This window comes from Anastrepha obliqua, chromosome 2 (genome assembly GCF_027943255.1).
Source record: "Anastrepha obliqua isolate idAnaObli1 chromosome 2, idAnaObli1_1.0, whole genome shotgun sequence".
Lineage (NCBI taxonomy): Eukaryota > Metazoa > Arthropoda > Insecta > Diptera > Tephritidae > Anastrepha > Anastrepha obliqua.
In genome coordinates, this window is record NC_072893.1 from 9,882,628 (window position 1) to 9,909,163 (window position 26,536).

General features: G+C 40.0%; 1 protein-coding gene across 1 annotated transcript in view; it reads left to right on the top strand.

Moving 5' to 3' along the window:
* Positions 1–26,536, top strand: part of LOC129239466 (uncharacterized) — a 62,536-nt gene that overhangs the window by 12,941 nt on the left and 23,059 nt on the right. Inside the window, exons 3-4 of the mRNA XM_054874967.1 lie at positions 2,326–2,360; positions 16,075–16,147. Coding sequence (XP_054730942.1) covers positions 2,326–2,360; positions 16,075–16,147 — 108 coding nt within the window. The remainder of the gene's footprint in view (positions 1–2,325; positions 2,361–16,074; positions 16,148–26,536) is intronic.

Below are 26,536 nucleotides of genomic sequence, written 5' to 3' on the forward strand. Positions count from 1 at the left end.
TACCATCCTATCAGATGATTCTAGTCGCATAAATCTTCCTTTCAGAGCTGGTTTGTTTTTGCCTATAATTACGATATCATCCGTATAGGCACAAATTTGTGTAGATTTGCAAATAGCTCTTTTCCTTCGGCAGGCAATGGCAAAGCTCCTAAAAAACCATTTGCCATTCGGAGTCGGCTTAAGACTTCCCTCCATTTGTTGAACAACATCAAGTCTCACACCATAAATAACAAGAGGATCCCAGCAAAGCATCCAATGAATGGAGTAAGCTCCAATTATATTATATGTATGTATGTATGTATATATATAAAGGGGTTTCCAATAAGAGGTGTTATTCCCGTAAAAGATCAATGGTTTCGTTGCTTGTGTGGCACGTAAAGCCGTTTTGTTAAAAATAAGCATTGTCCAGATCAATACCATCCAATTCCGGCCATAAAAAATCGTTAATCATCTGTCCATAGCGCAATCCATTCACCGAAACTGTTACTCCAGCTTCATATTCGAAAAAGTAAGGTCCAATGACTCCGCCGGACCATAAACCGCACCAAACAGTCACACGTTGAGGATAGAGAGGCTTTTCAACAATAACTCTTGGATTTTCTGAGCCCCAGATCCGACAAGTTTGCTTGCTGACGAAGCCACCGAGATGGAAATGGGCCTCATCACTCAAGATGATTTTTCGATGGAATTCCGGATCATTTTCATGCATTTCAACGACCCAATCACCAAAGACACGACGTTGTTTATGATTGGCCGGTTGAGTTCTTGTGTTAACTGGGCTTTATAAGCATTAAGGCCCAAATCTTTACGCAAAATACGGTGTAATGACGTTTGTGGAATGCCTGGGTTTTCTTCAACACTTTCGGCTGTTCGTGAGTGACGTTCACGGGTTTTATTCTTCACATCACTAACTTGTCCCATCAGCTCAAATTTGTTCACCTCTTTCTGTATTGCGGTCCCACAAGGTGCATCACGATGACCCAAAATTGTTCGAGTTTTACGAACCATCTCTGCCAATTTTCACCATTTCTATAGTGAATTTTAATAATTTCAGTTCAGTTTCAATTAAGTTCATTACCGTATACAAATAATGCGTACATTGTTGTTGTTTTTATAGGAATTTTTTATTCGTTGGCTGTATGTGTGGTTGATATTAGTAAGACTACCGGAAATATTACAGTGTTATAACCCGTAAATCATTTTGAACGGACAGCAGAAAAATTTCAGTGCTTTCTTTCCGTGGTGTGAACCTCCTCCGACTGATGCCTTCAAAGCGATATGGCATTAGTGTGCGATTGCCCGATGCTTCGACTAAAAATGTCCTACTCTGTATCCACAAACCGGTTACCAACCAACGGCATGCAGCTTCAATGAGCAACGAATGGAGAAAAACATTATGTCATTTCTTCTGCTACCATTCGATGTGTCACATAAAAACGCAATATCTTTCCTCCACGCAGTCTATTACGAGTTTTATTATGGAACCTTATTAACTCGTAGCACGAAATCGAAATCAAAGCGAACCACTGCCGAGTTGTGCAAGTTAGCCAGAGTAAAATGAAATTTTTCGCATCAGCCTGAATGAAGAATACGAATACGCATTGGAACTATTTGAATGGGCAACACTTAAAACTTCCAGCAGCCAACTTATAATGCAGTTCAGTGTTATGCCACCAGCAAGGCAACCAAGTAAGCAGCGAGGAGAAGCTAAATAAAGCAAAGCCAAGTTGTTGAAATTTAATTTCGTTCCCGGCAATAATTTTTACATCCGTCAAAGTTGGCCTGCAATGGAATTGCCATATCTTACAAAGTTGTGGAACTGCTTGTGGACGCTCGAATGATAGCCGACACGTGCACACAGGCTGTGCAGTTAGTTGTGCATCAGCAGCCACGGGGCAGTTGCCAGTTGCCAGTTGACGACTGAAAGACATCGCCAATTATTGACGGTTAGCAGTGCAATAAAACCAACCGCAGTGACATAATTCTTGTCACTCCTCTTCCGCTGCTCAGCAGTGACAGCAAACTTTGCTGCTGCACACGGAAGTAAGCTGTTGCACCAACATAGAATTGTGTTAATCGACAGAAAATTATTTCCGTTTCCGCACTTCTAACTTCCTTTGCAATCAATGAATAAAATGTGTTAAGAATTATTTGTAGGATTTCTCTCAGTATTAAAGGTGGTAAAAAAACACAATTTCGCTTTGTGCATAAATTAAAAGTTTTATTTTGGGGCTTGTGAATTAATAATTTAAACCGTTATGTCAAATAAACTCAATTATTAAGTATTTGAAATTGATTAGTAAAGCGTTTTCTGACCATTTATAGGGGCATTTTTAAATCTGGGGCAAAGTGAGATGCGGATGTTGGCGTGGAAAAAATTGTATTTTTGGTACTGAGTCCAATTTAATAATAGAAAGAACTGTGAAAGTTCAAAATAAACAAGACTGGCGTCATAAAAATGTTATCAATGGCGCCACGTTTTTAATGCGTTAGTGCGTTGGAAGTTACATCTCTAGTGGACTTCCAGTGCAAGCTTGGTGTCATTCGGTTCAGTGGAAGCCAAGTTATTGCGCCCAAAGTGTCAGTATGTTTGTGTCATCGGTACAAAAATGAGTTTCGAACAAAGAGCTAATATCGAAATTTGTTTTAAAATCGGTAAAACGTTTACCGAAACATTTGAATAGATGAAAAAAGTTTATGGCGCTGATTGTCTATCACGTGCCAGAGTTCATGAGTGGTTTACAAGTTTCAGAGATGGTTGTGAGGACATAAATGACAATGAACTTACGGGCCGCCCAAAATAAGTAGCCACCGAAAACTCCATCGAAATTGTCCGTAAATTTATTAGAAAAGAACCGAAATCATCGTTGAAATTCATGGTATCGGAGTTGGATATCCCCAAAACAGCGATTTTTCGTATTTTAACTGATCATTTGGGCTTACGAAATGTTTCATTCCACACAACTTAACTGAGGACCAAAAATTGCTCAGAATTCAACATTCGAAAGACCTCATTAAAGAGGCGAGAAAAGTCGAGAACTTCCCTTACAACATTGCAACTGGTGATGAAACGGGGTGTTTCCAACATCCAACCTGAAACTAAGCGTCTAAGTGCCGAATGAGAGGCCCCAGACGAGCCACCATCCAAAAAATCGCGTTTGGAGAAGTCAAAAATCAAGTCGATGCTCATTTCTTTTTACGATTCTAACACACAAAAACTTCGTGCCAACGGGCTAAACCGTCAATGCAATTTTCCATCTTGGCATTTTGAAGCATTTGTTGTTTCGCATTCGTCGAATTCAACCTGAATACCGCGAAGGAGGAAGTTGACGCTTATTGAATGATAATGCACCATCTCAACGATCCACTCTTGTGACTGATTTTTTGACTAGGAATGGCTTTTTAACCATCAATCACTCACCGTATTCACCTGATATGGCTCCCTGCGACTTCTGCCTACTCGGAAAATTGCTTTTGCAGAAAAACGTTTTGCGTCCGTAGAGGTCATCCAAAGACTTGTACCGACATTCTGAAGGACATTCTGGATTCCTGTAAATGACCTGAAACTCTCTTTCCAAAAGTTTGTAAATCGCGCAAAGCAGTGTATCGAGGCCAGAGGGGACTACTTTCAATACATAAACCAGAAGTTATCAGAACAAAGCTCCTGTCGTTTCTATTTCAGATAGTCTTACTTATTTTGGACTTCACATTGTACGTTATTAATCGAAAAAGAAGATTAAATACGCAAAACCCCTAATAAGAAATTTATTTGAGTTCGAACCTCAACATTTTTTTTGTTTTCTTTCGAGGGTCGTTTGAAAAGTCCGTGCAAAGTCAGAGAGATGATACTACTGGCGCATTTCGAGGTTATGTTTAGTTAGTGGCATCTCTTGGAAAAACACGCATAAAGTTTCAGCTAGATGCTTTGAGGTTGGCTTTCGTTTGAATAGAGGACGTCGAGTGATTTTGCTTTTCCATCACGACTACTCCCCAGCTCACGCATCAACTGTTATGGTCTCAAAATTAACGAGAATAGGATTCCAACCAAGAATAATAGAAACAAGATTGCGCCCATTAGAGAGTGCGTGACGTCACTTTTGCCAAGTTGTGCAGTGTTGCCAACCATTGGCCTTTCACAATAAATTTAGTGCTTTTTTATACCCAAAATGCGAAAAGTTTTAAGTTTAGTGTTTGTTTTTTTTTTGTTTTTAATTTAAAGCTACCGAAACTGTAAGTTAAAAAAAAACTGCATTATTAAACAAAATAATGTTATTATAAAAAGGTCACTCTGAGAAGATTTTAGTGCTAATGCAAATTTAGCAAACTTATAAAGTTTGATATTTAATTTTTTGCTCCTTTTAAGTTAACGCAAGAATATTAAATGTCCCTCTCTCAACTCTTCTTAACATTGTAAAAAGCGTTTGAATTTACTGAATGCGAATTAAGTCCATAAAGGTGTAATCGTTTCTTCCAGTCCTGACTCTTAGTGGGTCATACGGCATAAAGAGGTGTATTCATAGTAAAAATAAGCAACAAAATATCACTGAAGAAACTATAACGGCATTTTTACAAAAAGAGTACCAATCTTGTTACATAACCAAAAAATTAGCAAAAAAGTCGTTCTCTTAACACAAGAGTTTCGCTTAACAAAAAACTCATAGATTAAATTGTACATAACCACAACATATTTAAAAAAAACGCACATTTGAAAGATAATTTGTCACGCATACAAAGTTCTTTAAGTAATTCAATAAAAATTTGGTATTTTATTTTCTTTAAATGGGCATTTTAGTGCGTTTTTATATCCAAAGCTAGGCGACACTGCAGTAGGGAGAGAGAGATTTGACTGCTGAAAGCAGAAGAACCCCCAAAGCAGCAACTGCAAACGCGGACAATGCGACCAGATGTTAAAAAAAGTAAAGCTAGAGTAAACTGAGTGAATTATTGAACTAATTAAAAAAAATGTATATTTTACAAAATTATAAACAATAGACCGAGACTAAATAACAAAAAAAAATGCTAAATCAAGTTACGAAAATGGTAAGCTGGCCATACTGGTGCTAAAACCACGTAACTCATTGTCAAATTCGCTGAGCGCAAAGTAACGGTACCACGATAGTCGCCATCTCATTATGCTTTCCATTGTGGGTTGTTCCAACTCATTTCATATCCCTCAGTCAGCGCTCTCAGACCTCTCGGACTACTATTTGTTCGCCAATTTAAAGAAATAGCTGGCGGGAAAAAAATTGTACCCAAACGGGGAGCTGATTGCTGAAATAAATGGCTGTTTTCAGACTTAGGAAATCCTATTATTCGGAAGGGATCAACGAACTAGAACAGCGTTGGACGAAGTGTACACGCTTAAAAGGAGACTATGTCGAAAAATAAAAAGGTTTACCCAAAACAATTAATCATAGTTTTAATTTCTGCAGGGACTTTTCAAATGACAGTTAGCCTACTTCAGAAGGGTTAACTTCCATGGCTTCTTTTAGAAATGTTTTTTTAAATAAATTTCGTATACATTTTTAATTAAATTTCTTAAATATAAATAATTAAAAAAAGTTCTTTATTTATAGTTTAGCGTCCTCTCTATCTGCACTCTAGCAACCTTTCCATCGGTATTTTATTTTTGTTAATATATTTATGTTTCTTTTTTTTGCCGAATTATACAACTTTTTGCAAAAATTTCTTATGTTATTTGTATAAAATTAATGAGCTCGCATCTCTTAAGCGCCTGTATGCAAATGCGTGTCATAAATTATCACCTTTGCATATTCACGTTGCAAATGCAGCTCATTTTTATTTGCTGGCTAGATCCTGTTCTTATCGACTTCGCAATGACTAAGAAGAAAAGGTGTTCAGTTGCTGTTCATAACAACTCCAACCACAAAAGCAACCGCAACAACTGCTAGCAACTACAAAATCAGCGACGCTTGCAACTACACCCTCTATTTAAAAAAAACCGAAAATTTTACAAATAGCAGCAACCCGTGAATATTCAGTCACAAACCTGCGAATATTCAGTGACAAATATTTTTTATTAATCCATATATTCACCTTCTGCTTCGATACACAATTTTGCACGCTCAAGTGAGTTATCAAACGAAGTAATTTAGTAGATTGGCGGTCACAGGTTCCCAAACTAGGTAAATGCGGCGAAAGGTGACATAAAATAATTTCCATTTTTTTGAGAATAATAGAGTACATAAAGGACTTGACAGCACAATTCTGCCCGCTCATTTCACGCGTATTTTTTCACTCTTCTAATCAGTCGTTGGCAACAAAGTGACAGCAGCAGAATTTGCATTGATGTTTTCTTATATGACCAACACATTCTCAGTTTTTGCCGTCCTCCGCTGAAAACAAACAGCTTTCATCAGATTTACAGGCACCTAAGGACGATCTTATGCCCATAGTTTCATTTAGAAGGAAATTTGATGTAAAGTTTCCATGGCGTGACCAATGAAGTTATCCAGAATGCATTCGAATAAATTTGACGAATATTTTCTTTACCGATGCGTCCAAGAATGAAATAAGTTCTGGATCCCAATGGCAACTGTTTTCCAAAGGGAAATTTTTGAAATTTTGAATTTTCTGAAAGTAACAGAATAGAAAATTGAGAGGAGATGGAGTGGGACCCCGATTTGAGTCTTTAGTGACAGTCTGGGTGCACTGAAGGCCCTGAAGAATGCAAAGCAAACCTCAAAGTTGTTAAAAAATCTAATTAAGAAGAAGCTTAATTATGTAAAAATAATAGTTTTAGTAACAAATAAATAATTGGCACGGAAATTTCTGCTAGGTGTATGGCCGAGCTCCTACTCCTATTATTAGTGTGCATCTTGATATTGTGGCGGCCGCCGTAGCCGAATGGGTTGGTGCGTGATTACCATTCGGAATTCACTGAGAGGTCGTTGGTTCGAATTTCGGTGAAAGCAAAATTAATAAAAACATTTTTCTAATAGCGGTCGCCCCTCGGCAGGCAATGGCAAACCTCCGAGTGTATTTCTGCCATGAAAAAGCTCCTCATAAAAATATCTGCCGTTCGGAGTCGGCTTGAAACTGTTAGGTCCCTCCATTTGTGGAACAACATCAAGACGCACACCACAAATAGGAGGAGGAGCTCGGCCAAACACCTAACAGAAGTGTACGCGCCAATTATTTATTTTTTATCTTGATGTTGTTCCACAAATGGAGGAACCTACAGTTTGAAGCCGACTCCGAACAGAAGAAGGTTGTTATAAGGAGCCATTGCCAAGGGGCGACGGTCATTAGAAAAAACTTTTTCTTTTTCTTTAATTCCGCTGTTTGAAGCACGGAGATCCTAATCTACCGAACCTATTCGAACCGGAATAATTTTGTACTTACATAGGTTCCAGAACACCGCAGTGTTAAAGGAAATGAAATTCCCAATGAATTGGCCAACTGCGGATCAGCGGTTACCCCATAGGGATAAGAGCCAACAATCGGAATCAGTTCTACAGAAATCAAGAAGTGGATCAGTATGCACTCTACTTATACATAAAGAGCGATGGTCCAGTCTAGAAGGCTTCAGAACTGCAAAGTGTCTTGTGACAAGCCCGAAAAGAAAACTGTCGAATTTTCTTTTAAAACTTGGTAGAAAAAACGTTCGGCTGATGGCCGATATTATTACAGGACCCAACCCATGGGGTCAGCATTTGACCACTCTTGAAATCATTGAGAACCCTTCTTGCCTACTTTGCTTAGAGGAGGCGGATAACACTGAGCATTTTCATTTTCTCTTTGAGTTTACTGCCTTTGCTAGAACAAAACTACGCACTTTGGGTTACGATGTCATGAGAATGACGAATTTTAACTCTCATATGAGAGGGTATTTTCAGATTTGCCAAAGAAGCTGGAAAATTATCACAAGACTAACTAGCGCTATCTCGCTTTCTATTTTATCCTATCTCTTTCTCTCTGTCACTTCTCCTCCTTTTCTCCTTAACTTTTTTGATTGGCGGGATAATCGCTAAAGTGATTTTGGCGGAGTTTAACAAAGCACGCCAGTCGTTGCTTTCTCGGCTAACTGGCGCAGAGGAGGCCTTCCTCTTCCTCTGCTACCACCAGCTGGTACCGCATCGAATACTTTCACAGTCAGAACGTTTATATGCAGTCGGACGACATGCCCCAGCCAAAGTAGACGCTGGATCTTTTTTTACTGCGCCATATCTATGTCATCGTAAAGCTCATACAGCTCATCGTTCCATCTCCTAGTTATTGTTCTCCGCCTCGTAAAAATCCCCCCAATGAAAAACACAACAAAGCCTCGGATGAAACCTACCTTTACTGATGACGACCACTGCGAACTAACTAAGGATTACGATTTGAGGGCATGTACCTGGAATGTCCGGCCCCTTAATGGGGAAAGTGCTTCTTCCCACCTTGTTGATATCCTTGTAATAACAAAAGCTGACATCACTGCATTTCAAGGGATGCGATGGATAGGGAAAGGCAAAAAACCTTCCGACTTTCCTAAGTCTACTATAGCTGTCATGTAAAGGAGCGCAAATTCGGTGTTGGATTTATTTTGTGAGAGAGACCTCATCCCCAAGTACTGTCGTTCACTCCGGTGAACGAGCGTCTCACAATAAATCGCATCAAAGCGAGATTCTTTAACCTCTCGCTCATTTGCCCCACGCCCCGACGGAAGAGAAGGATAATGTGGCCAAAGATTCTTTTTATGAGAGTGTAGAACGTTCCTATGAGCGCTGCCCCCGTCCCCACATAAAAAACGTGCTTGGCGACTTCAATGCCAAGGTGGGCAAGGACAGAATTTTTGGTCCCTCAGTCGAAAAATTCAGCCTGCACAACGTAACATCCAACAACGGACAGAGGCTGATCGACTTCGCCGGGGCTCGTAACATGGTCATTTGCAGCACCAGATTCCAGCATAAAAAGATGCACCACACTATGAGGCTGTCTCCTGAAGAAGACACGCTTCAAGTATTTTAGATGTTCGTATAATCCGATGACGCAACAACGACTCGGATCAGCCTTATTGCAGCCAAACTAGAAATTCTTCCTTCACTATCTTTTACTTTCCAGAGCTTTGAATACAATGGGGATTTTAGCCTGAGTGTTGTAGGAGTTGGGCATTTCTCGGTGCTTCTTGGCTCGTCTTTTTGAAATTTCAATTTCATCACAGCAACTACGTCAGCGAATCAGCTCATTCCCCCAAAGATTTTTTTAAATAGAGGGTGCATTTACGTTTAATATGAGTATATTAAATACGCACAAACACATGCTCTGATATATATTTCATATGTACATATGAATCCAGGAATGGGGCGTGTGTGTATGTGTGCACAATCACTAAAGTGGTTTGTATCCATTTCGAGTTAATTATTATTTTTTATTCTATAAAAATTGTCGTTTTCGTGGTTGCTCTCTTAATTACAACGCACTTAATTGCATTTTTGATAAGCTGCCGCATACTTCTCAAAGTCATTGTTGTTGTGCAAGTAATTAATTTCTTCGACGGTAACCGCTTTCCAGAACACTAACCATATTTCATGTAGTTTGAAGTAATTAAATAGCATGCAGCCTCTGACTTACTCTGCGCTGCTCTGCTTTTTTGTGAGTGAGTGATTCCACTACAAACTTTGTAAGAAAAGTTTTCGTATGATTGCAACATTTCACACGTCCACGCAAGTGGGGAAAGTCCCTGACTGTCATTCATTTGAGAGTGGCCAGGACGATTATTCTGCATATGGTCCAAGCAGCTCACAACTTCGGGACTTAGCCTAAGTATTCTCCGGGTAGCTTCCTAACATCCGTTTGAGAGCGAGCTAATGTGAGAAGCCGAAGCACACAAACAAACTTTGGAAGTTCTCAGGGCACTATGGTTCTAATCAAAATGATCACATATTAAGAGATAAAAGGCGCATGTCCTCGATAATTTTTTTTTTTTTTTATTTCTTCCATAAAATATTACACCTGTCGTTAGACAATAAGTAATTTGATTTACAAAAAGATGGAATGAGAGTGATATTGAAGGGCCAATGCCCCCAAGCTCATTTAGAAGAAATACATATATACATATTATTTAAAAACAAGTGGTTAACAAACAATGATATATACGATTAGTTGACAATTGATTAATATTACATGGATTTTGCAAGATCTGTTGGTGTTTGACGGTTAAGCCGACTTTGGGTAGATTTTTCTTTATTTGGAAGTCTTCTCATCATAGGATTTGTGTGCGTTAATAATCTATTTATGTGTCTTCTGCTAGCGCTTTGTATTGTTTCATCAATAGTATCGATGTCAAGGTCGCGATGAATATCTGCGTTAGGTATGTACCAAGGTGCATTAGTTAAGGTCCTAAGTATTTTAGACTGGACTCGTTGAAGTATACTTAGATTACTTTTTGCAGCAGTGCCCCAAATCTCAATTCCATATTTCCAGATTGGAGCAATTATCGTTCGATAAATAAGTACTTTATTTTGCAATGATAGATTGGACTGAGGTCCAAGTAGCCAGTACAATTTCTTAAAACGATTTTTAACTTCATTTCGCTTTTTCTTTATATGCTCCTGCCAGTTTAATTTCGAGTCGATCGTAATACCCAGGTATTTCGCTTTGGTGTCAATATTCACGTCAGAATTACCAACGCTAACTGGTTCAATGGTTGTCCTTCGGTTTGTGTAGTTTACTTGTATTGTTTTGTCAGCGTTAATTTCGATGTTCCATTTTTTGAACCAGTTCAATGTCACATTTAATTCGTTTTGTAAATTTTGTTTTGCGACTTTTGTATCTTTATGAGATACCATGAGGACTGTGTCATCTGCAAATGTTGCAATCATGCTGTTTTCTGACTTCGGTTCCGGTAGGTCAGCCGTATACAATAGATACAATGTGGGTCCTAAGACACTGCCTTGAGAAATGCCTGCGTTCATAGGTGGAATGTCTGAACATGCGTCGTTATATTTAACATAGAATTTCCTGCCTTGGATCTAACTCTTAAGCATAAGGTAAAAGTCATTAGGTAGTTGTGTTTTTAATTTATGGAGTAACCCAGGGTGCCACACTTTGTCAAAAGCTTTAGCTACGTCGAGGTATATGGACATGCACACTCTTTTTTTATTCAGGTCGTCATTAATTTTGTGAACTACTCTATGAATCTGTTGGATTGTTGAATGGTTTTTCCTAAATCCAAATTGGTGTTGGGGTATCAGATTCATGCTTGTTATAATAGGATTTATCTGGTCAAATAATATTTTCTCGAAAATTTTTGATATTTTCGGTAGTAGGCTGATTGGTCGATATGATGTCGCTAGTGTAGCGTTTTTGTTAGGTTTCGGGATCGCTATAATTTCAGCTACTTTCCAGGTACTAGGGAAATATTTGAGACTTATAGCAGCGTTGAAAATATTTCTTAGATAAATTATTGCCTTGTCAGGCATATGCTTCATAATTGTTCCCGAAATTTGATCATATCCAGGCGATTTATTGTTCTTTAGAGTTTTTATTAATTCTTTTATCTCCGTAAGTGTGATTTTTTTAATTTGCTGCTTATTCTCGTTTGCTGCATAAGTAAGATTTATGTCGTTATTATTATTTTCAAAAGTATCTTTAAAATGTTGAGCTAAGACCGTTGCTTTTTCTGAAGAGGTTCGGGCCCATTTCTCTTTAGTTGTTTTTATTGGTGGTAAATGCATTGTGGCGCCCACCACTTTTTTCGTCGCCTTCCAAAGTGTGTATTTTGAGGATTTTGTTGCGTCAATATTTTTGAGATAATTGCTAAGTTGTTTGTCTTTTTCCTTTTGAAGTAGGTCTCTTATATCTTTTCCCAATTTGTTTAGCTTTTTCTTGTCGTCTGGAAATCTTGTTGTCTGCCATTTCTTCCTTAGCTTTCTCTTTTGTTTTAGTTTCTTTTTTATCGTATCAGGTATGTAGTCATTTTTTACTTTAGTTGGTGGAGAGGGTGTAGATTTACTAACTGCCTTAATAGTTTTGTCGTTAAAAAAAGCTATAGCTGTCTCAATTTCATCGCCTGTTTTCAAAGATACTTTTGTGTCTAAATATGATTCCAAAAGCTCAGTAAACACATTCCAGTCTGTACGATGATTGTAAAGTGGTGGATTTAAGTTTTGTTGCGGTGGTTGTTGGGTTCTTAGTATAATTGGCGAGTGATCAGAAGAGAGCTCAAGACAAGATTCAATTGGCAGTACGTTTGGATTAATTGATTTCATGATAAAAAAGTCAAGTAAGTCAGGTACTTTGTTAATGTCAGAGGGCCAATAAGTGGGTTCTCCGGTGCTTATATAATTACAATTACGCGCTCTGATGGCGTCAAGTAATGCTTTTCCTTTCGTGTTTGTTAATCTTGAACCCCACATCATATTTTTTGCGTTATAATCTCCTCCGGCAATAAATCTACTTCCAAGTGTTTCAAGGTAGTTAGCGTATTGTGTTGTTTTGTTGTTGTGTTTCGGAGGGCAGTAAGCAACTGACATGGTAAGCTGGCCTAGAGTGTCATTTATTTGTATCGTCGTTGCTTGCAGATGGTCCATTTGATATTCTTCCATTTTGTTAAACATAATATTTTGTCTCAGTATAATAGCTGTTCCGCCGTGTGCTCTGTTGTCAGGGTGGTTGGTGCATATTATTTTGTAGCCGGGAATACTCGATAATCGACGTAAGATCTTATCGTGTTGCAAATTGTGACTTGAGCAAAGGATCATGAATGAATCTACAAGAAAAAGTACCAAGAAAATTGATAGAAGCAGATATAACATCAAAATAGTGAGGTCTAAAGGAAGCCATACTCTGTGCTGGAAACGAAGCCATTGGCGAAAAAGCTTTCTTTACCAACAAAAGGTATGACGCAGAATGTAGTGAGCTCAATCAAGCAAAGAATGAAGCAAGAAAAGCCTACCTCGAAAACAATACTCGAGGAAACCTCAAAAATATAATGACAGAAGAAAATAAGCCAAAAAAAGAAGAAAAAAGATTATATCAGAAGGAAACTAGAAATCATAGACCAAGATTTCCACAGCAAACTGACAAGATCTATGAACCGCAGGATAAGGAAACACACGAGCCAATTCCAGCCGAGATTGACGGCTTGCAAGAACACAAATGATAATGTATTGAGCGATAAAAATGAAGTGCTATAAAACTGGAGGGAAACGCTGGATAAAATCCTTGACGCACACATCACTTAATGTCTAAGGCACAACACGTCTATACTAAAGGCAGATCCACAGAGACTACGTTACATTCACTAGTGTTATATATAGAGAAAGCTCTAGAGTACAAGGAATATGCTTTAGGAGTATTTCTAGACATTAGTGGTGCATTCCACAATGTGTCGAGAGAAGCCATTTTAAGGCATGCAAGGGTACGCCACAGGGTGGAGTTCCATCGCCACTTCTCTGGCTACTCGCAGCTAATGAGTTACTAAAGAAATTTGAAGGTACGACATCGAAACTAGTAGCATATGCAGATGGTATAGCCATAGTAGTGACAGGCAAATACCTAAACACCGTGAATGACATAATGAATAATACACTCGCAGCAGTGCACGAGTGACCAACACAGCCAGGCCTAGGGATAAATGCTGATAAAACGGATATGATAATTTTTACTAGAAGGTACAAGATCCCCTATTGGCAACCCCCGAAGCTAAACGACGTGGAACTAACTCTTAAAAACCACACAAAGTACCTTGGAGTAATTTTGGATAGTAAACTATCATGGAAGTACAATATATTAGAGAGTAAGAAAACGGCCAGTAACCCACTATACGCATGTAAAAAGATGCTGGGAGTTACTTGGGTTCTATCTCCTGCTATAATGTATTGGTGCTACACAGCTATAGTAAAGCCAATATTACTATACGGTGCTCTGGTGTGGTGGACTGCGCTAAGAAAACCGACATATAAAAAGCCCATGGAAAGTATTCAACGTCTTGGTGCACTCTGCACAACAGGCACTACTCCAACGGCACTACTACTTATCTTTGAAGGATTGGTAATAGCAGCAAATTAAAGGTGGTGTAATGATGCCACTTGCAAAATCGCCCGACAGCTGTGGCCGACTCTCAATGCTAAACGCACGGAACTTATTTTAAAAAGAGATAAACACAGTCTTAACACACTAATTTCAGTTATTACGGGGCACTGCACTAAGCGGTAGGCGCGCCCAGAGAATGGATGTGCAAACACATGACCTCTGCAGAAGGAAGCATGTAGACGAGGAAGAGGCGATGCCGCACCTTCTGTGTCACTGTCCTGCTCTATCCAGACGTAGACTCGCCATTTTGGGTGGGCAATCCTTTAATGAATTGGAAGATCTGGGCTCGGTAGAAATTAGGGATCTTACAAAATTTTTGAAAAGTAGGAGGATTTGTGGTTTTAGGAAAGATAAGGGCTAATTTCCCACGCGGCATCCCCACAGTAGACAAACGCTTCAACCTAACTTAACCTATGTGTCCTTGAATATCTACACCGTTTCCAGCTGGCCGACAGCCCTTTTTGCACGAGTTTCTAGAATACAGTCAAGAGCGCAGAACATGTGGCCTTTCACTGCAGACGTTTCAGTGAAGAACGAGCAATGCTGGCGAAGACATTCGAACACCCGCCATCCCACGCAAGATTGGTCCAGGATATGTGCTCGACCATCACTAAATGGGACGTCGCAAAAACGTTCGCGGCTACAGTCGTGACGAGGCTCAACCGCATTGACTGAGAAAGGAAAACCCAGAAACGACAGCATCAGTTGTTACTGCAGCAACAACAGCGGCAGCAGCAGTAAACGCAGAAAGATAGACTAAGTATTCAATACTATTAAGATACTGAATTAATTAGGTAGCAAGACCAGCTAGAATATTTTTTATGCGATGTGCTTAATCCAGCCAAGCCATAACTCGACAGTTCTTAGCAGAAAAGGAAGGGGGGAAAAAACAACCTTATAAATATAAAGCCTATTCGTTGATTACAAAGTTTTTGGTACCTTTGCTAGCAAGTGGACAGAGGAGATGAACTGTTTTAGACAAACCGACGACAGACACAGACGCTTGAGCCAAACATTCACAACAGTACCGAACTGAAGACAAGACAATAGTTTGTGTGTATCGGACTATTGCATTTTCTCAGATGTTTAACTCCCCCCACAACAGCTTTCGAAGCCAGTGGGAAAAGTGCATACTAACGATGGCGTAAAATCTCCATACGCCCACAGGAGCGGAACCTGGAAAAATGTTATAGTGTTAGTGGGAGCATGCCCTATATGCCATTGGTGTGACGGTACCTTTGATGATGTTTCAGACATTTTGATTTACACCTCCTGACTAAAAAAAAACACCTACGTGTCCGCTTAAGTAATTCGAAATTTAAGTAAGGTTAAGTTACGTAAATTAAATCTTGAATAATGGAGCAATTTGAAGAATCTTCAAGCGCTTCAAGACATCAGTATTGCGTTGATTTGTTTGTATGGACCTCTCATTTGGATTTAGTAACATCATTTTGAAATTTTGAAATTTTTCTGTTCGTTTATGAAAAAAATATATTTCATGTGGATAAATTTTCCTTCCTAGCAACACTAATGGGCAATGATGGATCGCCATTGATAAAAGTTGTATTAAAAGAATTTAATTAATTGAATTAATTGAATTGAATTAATGACTTCACATGTATCTTCGAGTAATTTAGTTACAAAAAAAATGTAAAGCAGACAAAAATGTATGCCCACACTTTAACAGCATTTAAATTTATATAAAAATTTCTCTTTCTTCCTTTTCCGACAAAATGCTGCACTTTCACTGCGCGGGCAAACAAAAACACCACCACCAACAACCAACCAATGGCTCACATAAATAAATGGAAACCATTTAACTGTACTTGTGGCATTCGACTAACAATGCAATAATAATAAAATAATGGCAATGAACAACGTGGACGACAACGTTAACAACTTGCAACATACTGCAACTGCAACAATGTTGAAATAAAAAAATGTTAAAAACCAAAAAACTAAAAAAAAAACAACAAATACATAAATAAATAAATAAAAATCGCACACAATAAATTAGGAGTCGAGACATACAACTGCATAAAAATTGACTACTTCCCCAAGGAAGGCTACCAGCCGGATCCGCACGATTCAACTCCAGCGATACCGTGTAAGTGGATTTCATTTTATGCATCAACTCTTTCTAGTATTTTGTATTGTATATGTGTGTGTGTGCGTGTGTGGCTGCTTGGCTGCTCCCACTGCATAAGCGGCAGTAAGTGCGTACACAAATCGTCTGTTTGCTGATGCATGTACGTGTGGCTCCTCTGTAAATATGTACGAGTATGTTTGCATGTATGTGAATTGTTCTGAAATGTGAAAAAGGAAGATGCATCGTGTCGTTGTGTCATTCATGTTTTGTTATTTTATGCTTCTACGTGGCCGCACACACACGCACAGAGGAGTCCTTGCATTGTGTCCTATGCCAACAGTGTGGCATGCGTGTCCTTGTTACTTGAGTATGTCTATTGAAAACTACTCATGTCCTAGAGTTACTAGAAATTTGTTAAATTTGTGTTGTATGAGGCTTCGTATTGTCCTGCGTTGCTTGAAAATGTCTGAGGACATACTTTTTTGGTTTTGTTTTTTTTTGTTTCTGGAGAAATGTGTAACGTTTAATGATTTATTATCAACGTAGTAGTTTCGAATTCCTTGCGCTTCAAGCTATACGACAAAGATTATAGTTTTACACAGATCATCAAAATTTTCAAGCTTGAACTTTGCTATCGTTTTAAACCTAAAATCGTCTACTAGTAAGAATTTTCGTCATATTAGTTCACAGCAATACGATTAAAGTAGCCTTGTGCAAGACACTAACATTCTCCGAACTTCGAATAGATCTCTCTGCCCGCAAACTAGAGTTTGAGGGTTGTGCTAAGGCAATCTTACCAAATAGGCAGGATTGGATCGAGGGGGAAATCTGCACCAAAGCTTGCACCTCTGTCTTCATTGACGGTTCCAAGATTTAATCGGGAGCCGGAGCAGGCGTTTTCTATAAATCAGCCCATTTATCTATCTCCTTTAAACTGCCGAATTCTGCTAATGCTTTTCAGGAAGAAGACTTTGCGATCCTGGAAGCATGCAAAATGCTTAGTAAATGTGGGCACGAGGGGGATATTAACATTTTCCCCGATAGTCAAGCCGCGATCAAGGCTCTGACGACGCCATGGTGCAGAACGAAACTAGTAAATTCCTGTAAGGAGGAGGTCAAATCTTTCGGGGGCGCAGGTAACATTTCTCTGAACTGGGTTCCAGGACATAACAACATAGAGGGAAATAAAATTACTGATGAGCTTGCCAGGAACGGACTGAATTGGCCTCAGAGTTCTCCTACTCGATCATTGGCATACTCCTGGCAGGGGAACTGCACAAATTATTTCTCAGAAAAGCGCAAAAAAGATGGAGCTTCATTTCTTCATGTGCTATTTCGAAAACCCTTTGGCCCCAGTACAATGTACGAAGGACTCAGAAAGTCCTTTGGACTCCTCGCCATCCAATTTCCAAATTCATAGCTGTGTTTACCGGAATGATCGGCACACACGCGGAAAAGCTATGGCTACCAATTAACCCACATTGCAGAAGCTAAGGGGATCTTTCAGAAAAGAAGACTGTTAAGTACTTTCTTTCACAGGGCGCTCCTTTCTTCGACAGCCTGTGGCAGTGCGCCAACCTAAATCCCACCAATCTTCTCCATTATATCAACAGCTCTGGCTGGCTGCAGATATCTTCCTGTTGCAGGTTTCATAACGGTATCAAAACAGCGCTTCAGTGCTACTTGGGAAGTGCCAGACTGGCACTATAAAATTGGTCGGGGCATCGTTGCCCCCACTTTAAAGTAGTGTCGAAAGTAGTCTAATAAATTCAGATAAACCCTTGGATACGCCTTGTACTAGGAATCTTCTGGCTGCTAAAAAGTAGCAACTTTCAAATTGCTTAGAGTGGAATAGAGTGGAAATGACAATGAATTGGTCATACACTTCGAAAGCATGACGAGAACGTTACCAAACATGCGTTACGGTGGAACTCGTTCCAACAAAAAGGCTATGCAGTTGGAAGACCTCGTATAACCTAGCGACGATCAACTAAATCCGAAATTGCAATTCTCGGCGTATCATAGAGCGATTTGAGGGTCAGAGAGCAAACCCGTATCCGATGATGTTCTAAAGTATTTCACGACCTACGCGCCACTAGGAGTTAAAGGAAAACATGTATATATTATTAGGAGGTTGAATTAGTTTTAAAAGTGACACACAGATGGCGCTATTTATCACTTTATCGCGTTGGCAATACTGAATATATATTCATGACAAAGCCTCATTCCTAGGCTTTGTTTATCAGTATCTGTCATTTCGCTGAAGTATAAACAACGCAGTGTTTTCGTGCTCCGAGTATGTCAACTTTCGTGCCGTCGAAACGCAATTTGCGGGAAGCTTTGCTTTTCTGCTTCAATTTGAAAAAAATACAGCCCAAGCCCGTGAATTGCTGCAGGAGGCCTACCCAGACCATACTCCGTCGATTTCAACATGTGAGTACTGGTTTCGACGATTCAAAAGTGGTGATTTTCACACCGAAGACAAGGAGCGTCTTGGCCAGCCCAAAAAGTTCGAGGACGCGGAATTGGGGGAATTGGTAAACGAGGACTCGTGCCAAACCCAAGAAGAGCTTGCTGAATCATTGGGCGTTGATAAATCAACTGTTTGCAAGCGTCTAAAAGCGATGGGAATGATCCAAAAGCAAGGACATTGGGTTTTCTAGATATGAATGGGTCAGAAATTTTGTCAAAAAAAGCGCCATAAAAAAGCTCTAAACTTGGCGCCAGTCGGGTACACCAAGTGAAGCTAAGTCCTTCTCCACCAGATCTCACCAGAGAAGGCTTTCCTCTTCCTCTGCTACCACCCGCTCTTACCGCCTCGAAAACTTTCAAAGCCAGAGTATTTCTATCCATTCCAACGACATAACCCAGACAACGAAGCCGCTGAATCTTTATTTACTGCGGTATGTCTAGGTCATCGTAAAGTTCATAACGTTCATCGTTCATCCGCCTACAATACCCGCTATCGTTAACACTAAATGATAAGAGCCTTATAAAACTTGAAGAGAGACGTCTATCAGAATGAAGAAACGGAATGCCGAAATACATGAGTGCGAGGAGCTTGAGATGCTGACCAATAGGATAAACGCTCGAAAGTTCTACCAAAAAGTTCGGCGGCTTGCAGAAGGTTTCAAAACCCGAGCGTTTTCGTGTAAGAACAAAGGCGGCGACCTAGTAACTGATATCCAGACCGTGCTTAAACTATGGAGGAAATACTTCTGGAACTTCATTCCTTTCATTAATTCATGAGAAAATAAGTTACTCCCAGCCTAGAAGAGTAACATGACCTGCGAGATGTTCTCTCTTGAGAGGTTGAGCGATTCACCGGGCCTTTTCTTATCTACAATATTTGCAGCCAAAATAGCCTGGCTGTAACACAAGTTTTTTTTTCTCTCTCTCTCCACAACTTATTAGCCACGCAGAGAATATTATTTTTTATCTTGAAGTTAGAAATTTCAATATTGCCTCTGTTTTCAAGCAGTGTAAGATTAGTACCCTTTCTGGCCAGCTCAACGGCCATGCAATTTCCTTCAATTTCTTTATGTCCCGGAACACATACTATATAAGACTGACGTTGAAGACGATGCGAATATCATTTAGAACAGCCAGACATTCCTGAGCAACCTTTGATATTAGTATAACTGGCTCCATTGATATGTCCGCCTGGCTATCCGAGAAGATATTTATCGTCGTTTTTGTTATGGCGTGTGTTCTAAGGTACACAGTTACCTTCTTTATCGCTAAGACTTCTGCCTGATAAACGCTACAGTAGTCGAACCGATAATTCATAATTCTTTTGATAAAATTTCATAAAATAAACAAATATAGTTCATTGGCGCATATCCCTCTGTTAGGTGTTTGGGCGAGCTCCTCCTCCTATTTGTGCCGTGCGTCTTGATGTATTACTCCACATATGGAGGGATGCATAGTTTAAAGCTGACTTCTCAGCGGTAAATATTTTTTATGAGGAGCTTTTGCATGACTACACTCGGAGGTTTACCGTTGCCTACTGGGGCGATCACTATTATAAACAACTTTTCCTTCATTTTGTTGTTTCACGGAGACTCGAACTTACGTTTCTTCGAGTACTGGCCGCCATAACCTACTTTATTTTCTAGTTTCGATCCAACAGTGTAAAAATTTATTTCCGCTATTCTCCATGGTCTTTGAGTTTGCTACTCTCTTGACGGAATGTTAGTCTTGAAGAGCATGTTGAAGGTGGTTTTTGGAGAAGAGTAGTCAATTTCTTGATTATAACTACTCATGTAAGTAGTATAGAAGCGTGGCCCAACCACCGAGCCTTCCATAGTGTTATACAGGATTGCCCATATCCGACGAATCCGACGGATTCCGATGACTCTTTGGGCCCATTCCAATCGACGAGGCTTGTCCGCAGGCAACAATCTTTGCGTCAATTGAATCTTAGACCGGAATAAATGCGAATCAATGCGGATAATTCGTTGTGGTCCGAGCAATGCCCAATGCTGTACTTCTAAGTCTTAGCGCAGAGGCGGCGGCCACGTGCTTTCCTACTAGATTTAGAGCAGGCTAGTTGAGTAGCACCTCGAGCGCTTTATTTCGAGTATTAAGCGAGTTTGGAAGTCTTAAAGTCTTAATAAAGTTTTTGATTCCGTCGGAAGAACCATAACTTGTTTGTGGACCACCCTAATGTGCATATATATATATACCCTACTCGATATAATAATCATTTAAGTATACTCATTAAACCTTAATGCACCAGAAGTACACTGAATACAAAAATAAAATCTAATTACTCACAACAACGCAAACTTTAAAGCGTCCTACAGCTTTGATCATAACGAACACTAAGTTTTATCTACCAAAATACATCAGCAACGTGACAACACGTGAGGATGCACACACATGCACGAACTTCACTTGGCTAACAAGCTCACCTATCCCTCCTTACTCACAAATATGTATTTATGTATGTGTGAACGAGTTGCTTGTGGGTAAAAGTATAAGCGCCTGCTGGCTTATTAGTTGGTCAACGCTCTATTTTGGGGTTACTCGGGCGTATCATAAACTGTGAGTTTGCTGCAGGGCAGAGCCCTACCAGACACTTGATTGTCGTTTCCAATCAATACCCATATGAGTGCTACCTACCTACATACATACCATGCAAGTAATATAGTACAAAATTCTATTGAATTTTTTTAGCTTTATGGCAAAACATATAAAATCATAGTAATTAGAGCGGAAGTGTCAATACTCTTCAATGTGCGCACATGCATACATGCACAAAGACAGGCATTCCATAAGAATGCTACTCGTGTGTACACATACATACACGTAAATATGTATTTATATGTTATGCCCGAGTGTGAGGTGTGCAATGTTGTGAGCGAGCATCGACAGCGTTCGTGTAGCTATTAGTGGTTTTGCCGCTTTGAATTCTTGCGGTCCCTCACATGAAGTGTGTGTTCATTCACACCAGCTCACATTCATTCACTAGTATGGCCGCACGAGGAGTGCTTGCTTGTTTCCTAAGCGAGAAGCTATGTGAGCATCGCTCGTGCACGTGTGAAGTCGTCTATGTTCTGTCGCCCATTCATGCCCTTAATTCAGTTTAGCAAGACAGAGGAACAAAGAGATTGGTTAAAGCGGTTAAAAAGGACTAATATTAATGGGCTCGCTACATACAAATATACATTTTTACATAAAATTAAATATATGTAGCATATGGGGATGTGTGTATGCATGTATGTGCATTCTAATTGGTCAATCAGAAATTTACTGAAGTATTCGCATATACAAACCAAGCCTGCGAAGAGGTATAGGCGTGCGCCTTTTGGGTGTTTAGGAGTTATAAAATTGTACTTTGATCAAAAAGTTCCTAGAAGAACCGACAGGGCACGCTCTAAGTGAAATGATTTTTTTACACCCTTGTGCGCACCGCCTCGACAAGACTCTTTCATCGTACACGGCATCTGCTAGTTCGCGTAGCAGCGAACTTCTCCAATTATTCTTTGGCCGACCGCGACCTCGCTCCCTTGCGGGTTCCACTCCAGTCTCATTCTTGTGATGCTATCTGGTGGTTTTGAAGCGTGTGACTTTTCCATCGCCACTTTCTGCGTTTGATTTGCCATAGGATGGGCTCCTCATTCGTTAATCTCCACAGTGCGTGGTTGCTGATGGTGTTCGGCCAGAATATTCTACAGATGATGCGGAGGCATTTGTTGACGAAAGATTGTGGCATCTGTGTGATCGTGCTGGAGACCAGCCATGTTTCACTTCTGTACAATAATACAGACTTCACCAATGAGTTGAATATTCGCAGTTTAATGCGCGTGAAGATTTGCGAACTCGCCCATTCTACATGCATTCGCCCGAACGTCATTTTTGCATTATTTAGCCTGCAGTTGACATCTTCATCTGCTCCGTCATCTGTCGCGATAGTGCAGCCGAGGTAGCAGAAGCTTTCGACCAATTCCACCGGACACCCGTCAACCATTATGGGTCTTGCTTCATTGTGGCTTACTCTCATAACCTTGATCTTGGCGATGTTGATCTCCAGTCCGACAGTGCGTGCCAGCGTGACTAGTCTCTCCGCCTTCGCTTGCATGTCGGTGAGTTTGTGGGAAAGAGGAGGCAGATGTCATCGGCGAAGTCCAGGTGATGTCTGATAAAACTCTATGTTGCCGTTGTGGAGCCCTACCAGCTCGGAGTTCTCATAAAGGGTTCTGATGAAGCGAATTATCTTAGCGGAACCTCCCTTTACCCTCAACGTCAGCCATATGAGTCTCGTTTGATTGTGAAGTGAACTGATTAGAGTTGAGTTTTTTTTTTTGCTCGGTTGTCACAGATGTGTCACATACAAAAATTGTATCGCCATTGCTAGACATTTGTAAAAGTTATGCAGTCTTGAGTAAATCTACCTCTGTACATGTTTTCATTTTTTTACAGTTTTATCAAGGGATTTAAATTTGCAACAACGAGTTTGTATTAAATTCATTCAAAATGTATTCAATGTTGCGAAAGCCTTAGAAATACCGGAAAATTATATCGATAATGTAACTCTAAAGAAAACAGGCGTTTACAAGTGACATGAACGCTTCAGAATAGATCGTGAGTCCATCGAGTATGACGAACTTAGCGGCAGGCCGTCGAAAACTGATGAAATTCAAGGTTGATAGATTTACCAGGTTTGCTCTTTAACTGTGGTGAATAAAATAAAATAAAAAAATAAATAATTGGCGCGTACACTTCTGTTAGGTGTTTGGCCGAGCTCCTCCTCCTATTTGTGGTGTGCGTCTTGATGTTGTTCCACAAATGGAGGGACCTACAGTTTCAAGCCGACTACGAACGGCAGATATTTTTATGAGGAGCTTTTTCATGGCAGAAATACACTCGGAGGTTTGCCATTGCCTGCCGAGGGGCGACCACTATTAGAAAAATGTTTTTATTAATTTTGCTTTCACCGAGATTCGCACCAACGACCTCTCAGTAAATGGTGATCACGCACCAACCCATTCGGCTACGGCGGCCGCCAGAATAAGAAAATTGTAAAAGGAACTTCGACTGTCACGTCACTTGGCAGATCTGCTGAATTCGGAATCACTCGTCCAATCAGTCGTTGTTCAGACGGCAACGAAGTGTCATTGGCTGAGTTTTGTGCAGAAAATGTGGTACTGGGGCCACTTCGCTAGAGAACAGCGGAAATGCGTGCTCTGCAAGGCAAGAAAGAAGAACATCAACCACATCATTGGGAGCTGCAGGTGTCCAGCGTTTAGGAGAGCTCTGTCAAATAAAAGCCAATGAGAATTATCCAAATAAACTTAAACCATTGTGAAGCTGTTCAAAACATATTTTCACAGACAGTCAAGGAAATGAAAGCAGATATCGTCATTATAAGTCAACCCTACTCAGTTTTTTAAACACATCCCAAGTGTGTCGCTCAAAGCCGAACAACGGTCTGCTAAAAAGCACACCTCTAAAAATCTTTTCACCATGGATAAAGTCATTAAGAAAGTGAAAGAAAAGTTGATCAATGACCGTAAATTAACCCTTAGAGAGCTGGAATAGAGATTGAAGATTGCTTATGGATCCATTCAGGTCATTATAGTTTTTTTTTGTCCGGGCAGACTAGCAAGTACAGCACTCAGACAACATTAAGTCCATTGTACTGCGCTCGGGTTCCCCTTTTAATTTTCTTAAAATCTACCCGACCTCCGACGTAGTAGATCTTGTAGTGCCAAGGAGCCAAGGTGGCCGCCTATTAACACAACAGTGCCAAAGACCTCAAGCGTGATTCAAGCCAAGCCTGGGCAGACGCACAGAAAGTGATCCGCCGTCTCATCCTCCTCTCCGCATGCTGGGCAAAGTGCACTGTCTGAGATGCCCGCCTTTACCATGTGCTTCACCCGTAGAAAGTGGCCCGTCATCAGTCCAGCCAGCTGCCTACAGTCTCTTCTGCTTAATGATAGGAGGATCTACGACAGTCGATCGGAAATGACAGGTAACATCAGTTTTGTCCATCTGCAGCGTCTCTCAGCCTGTCAGGCTCGCTTAATAGTTAATGTTTGCTAACCGTGGCTTTGATGGCTGCAGAAAGGAGTGGCAGAACGGGCTCAGGGTCGAAGCAGTTTGCCTCAAAGCTACCCCATAGAGCTATAGAGTCATTGTATAATAGTAAATAGTTTGAGTTTGCCCCGTGTTCCTGCAATGTTGGTCGTTGGTTCCAAAAAGCTTGAATTTTATGAAAAAAAGGTACCGCATTGATATCGTCAAAGTCATGATTTCCGAGGCTGAATCCGACCCAACATTCATCAAACGCAACATTACTGAAGACGGGACGTGGTTTATGAGTACGATAGGCAATCCACACATCGAACGAATGAGTGGAGAGCTCCGAATGACACATGACAAAAAACCACATCGTCCAAGACCGTCGTTTTTGACCAAGAACGAAAGGAATACCACCCAACAGCCAATGAATTCATCTTATATGGTTCCTTGCGACTTTTTTCCTGTCTGCTCGAGTAAAAAAACCTCTACTGGGACGCGTTTTAAGGAAGTAATGAAAAAATCGAAGACGGCTCTGCTGGGTATACTGAAAATAGAGTTCCAGAAATGTTTCAAGAGCAGGATCAAACGCTGGCATAAGTGCATTGCAGTTGATGGGGAGTTCTTTGAAGGCGATGCTATTACTTTTGAGGAATAAACTTGAATTTAAATTTTTTTTTAATATTTCGGGACCTTTTGGAACAAGGTGGTATTATATAATATTATAAAATAACTCAACCATTTTCTTCTTCAACCGCTAAATTAATTAAATTAAATTTGCGCAAATGCTTAGCAGGTAATACAATTACCGCATCAATGTATGAATACTTATGTATGTACGAGTATGTGTGGCAATGGGCCATTTCATACGCTTTAAAAGAAACTATAGAATATTTCGTATACTTAAATGAAGAATTTCTCAACTCTAAAATGTCAATAACCTCCATGAAATTGAAATAATTTCAAAAGTTTCGTATTACCAGGGCAACCTAAAATATGATTTAAACTTATTTTAGGCGCTTAAAATATGTCATTACATTATGAATATATGCACCAGAAAGGCTTTTAAAATTCTTATAATTCTTAAGATATGCGTCAAAATTTAATATATATACATAAGGTAGAGTCCAAAATAAAGAAGACATAAAAATGTTTTCGATGGCGCCACCTTTTTAATGAGTTAGTGCGTTGGAAGCTACATCCCTAGCTGACTTCCAGTGAAAGGTTGGTAGCATTCGGTTCAGTGGAAGCGAAGTTATTCCGTCCAAAGTGTCAGTATGTTCGTGTCATCGGTACAAAAATGAGTTTCAAACAAAGAGCTAATATCAAATTTTGTTTTAAAATCGGCAAAACGTTTACCGATACATTTGAATAGATGAAAAAAGTTTATGGCGATGATTGTCTATCTTGTGCCAGAGTTCATGAGTGGTTTACACGTTTCAGAGATGGTTGTGAGGACATAAATGCCCAGAATCAGCAATCACCGAAAACTCCATCGAAATTGAATATCTCCAAAACATCGATTTGCCGCATTTTAACTGATCATCTGGGCTTACGAAAGGTCTGGGCATGTCTCATTCCGCACAAGTTAACTGACGACCAAAAATTTCTCAGAATTCAACATTCGAGAGACCTCATTAAAGAGACGAACAAAGACGATAACTTCCTTTACAACATAGTTACTGATGGTGAAACGTGGTGTTTCCAACATGAACCTGAAACTAAGCGTCAAAGTGCCGAATGGAAGGCCTCAGACGAGCCACCGCCCAAAAAATCGCGTTTGGAGAAGTTGAAAATCAAGTCGATGCTCATTTGTTTTTACGATTCCACGGGAATTGTCCGCAAGGAGTTCGTGCCAACGGGCCAAATCGTCCATTCAAA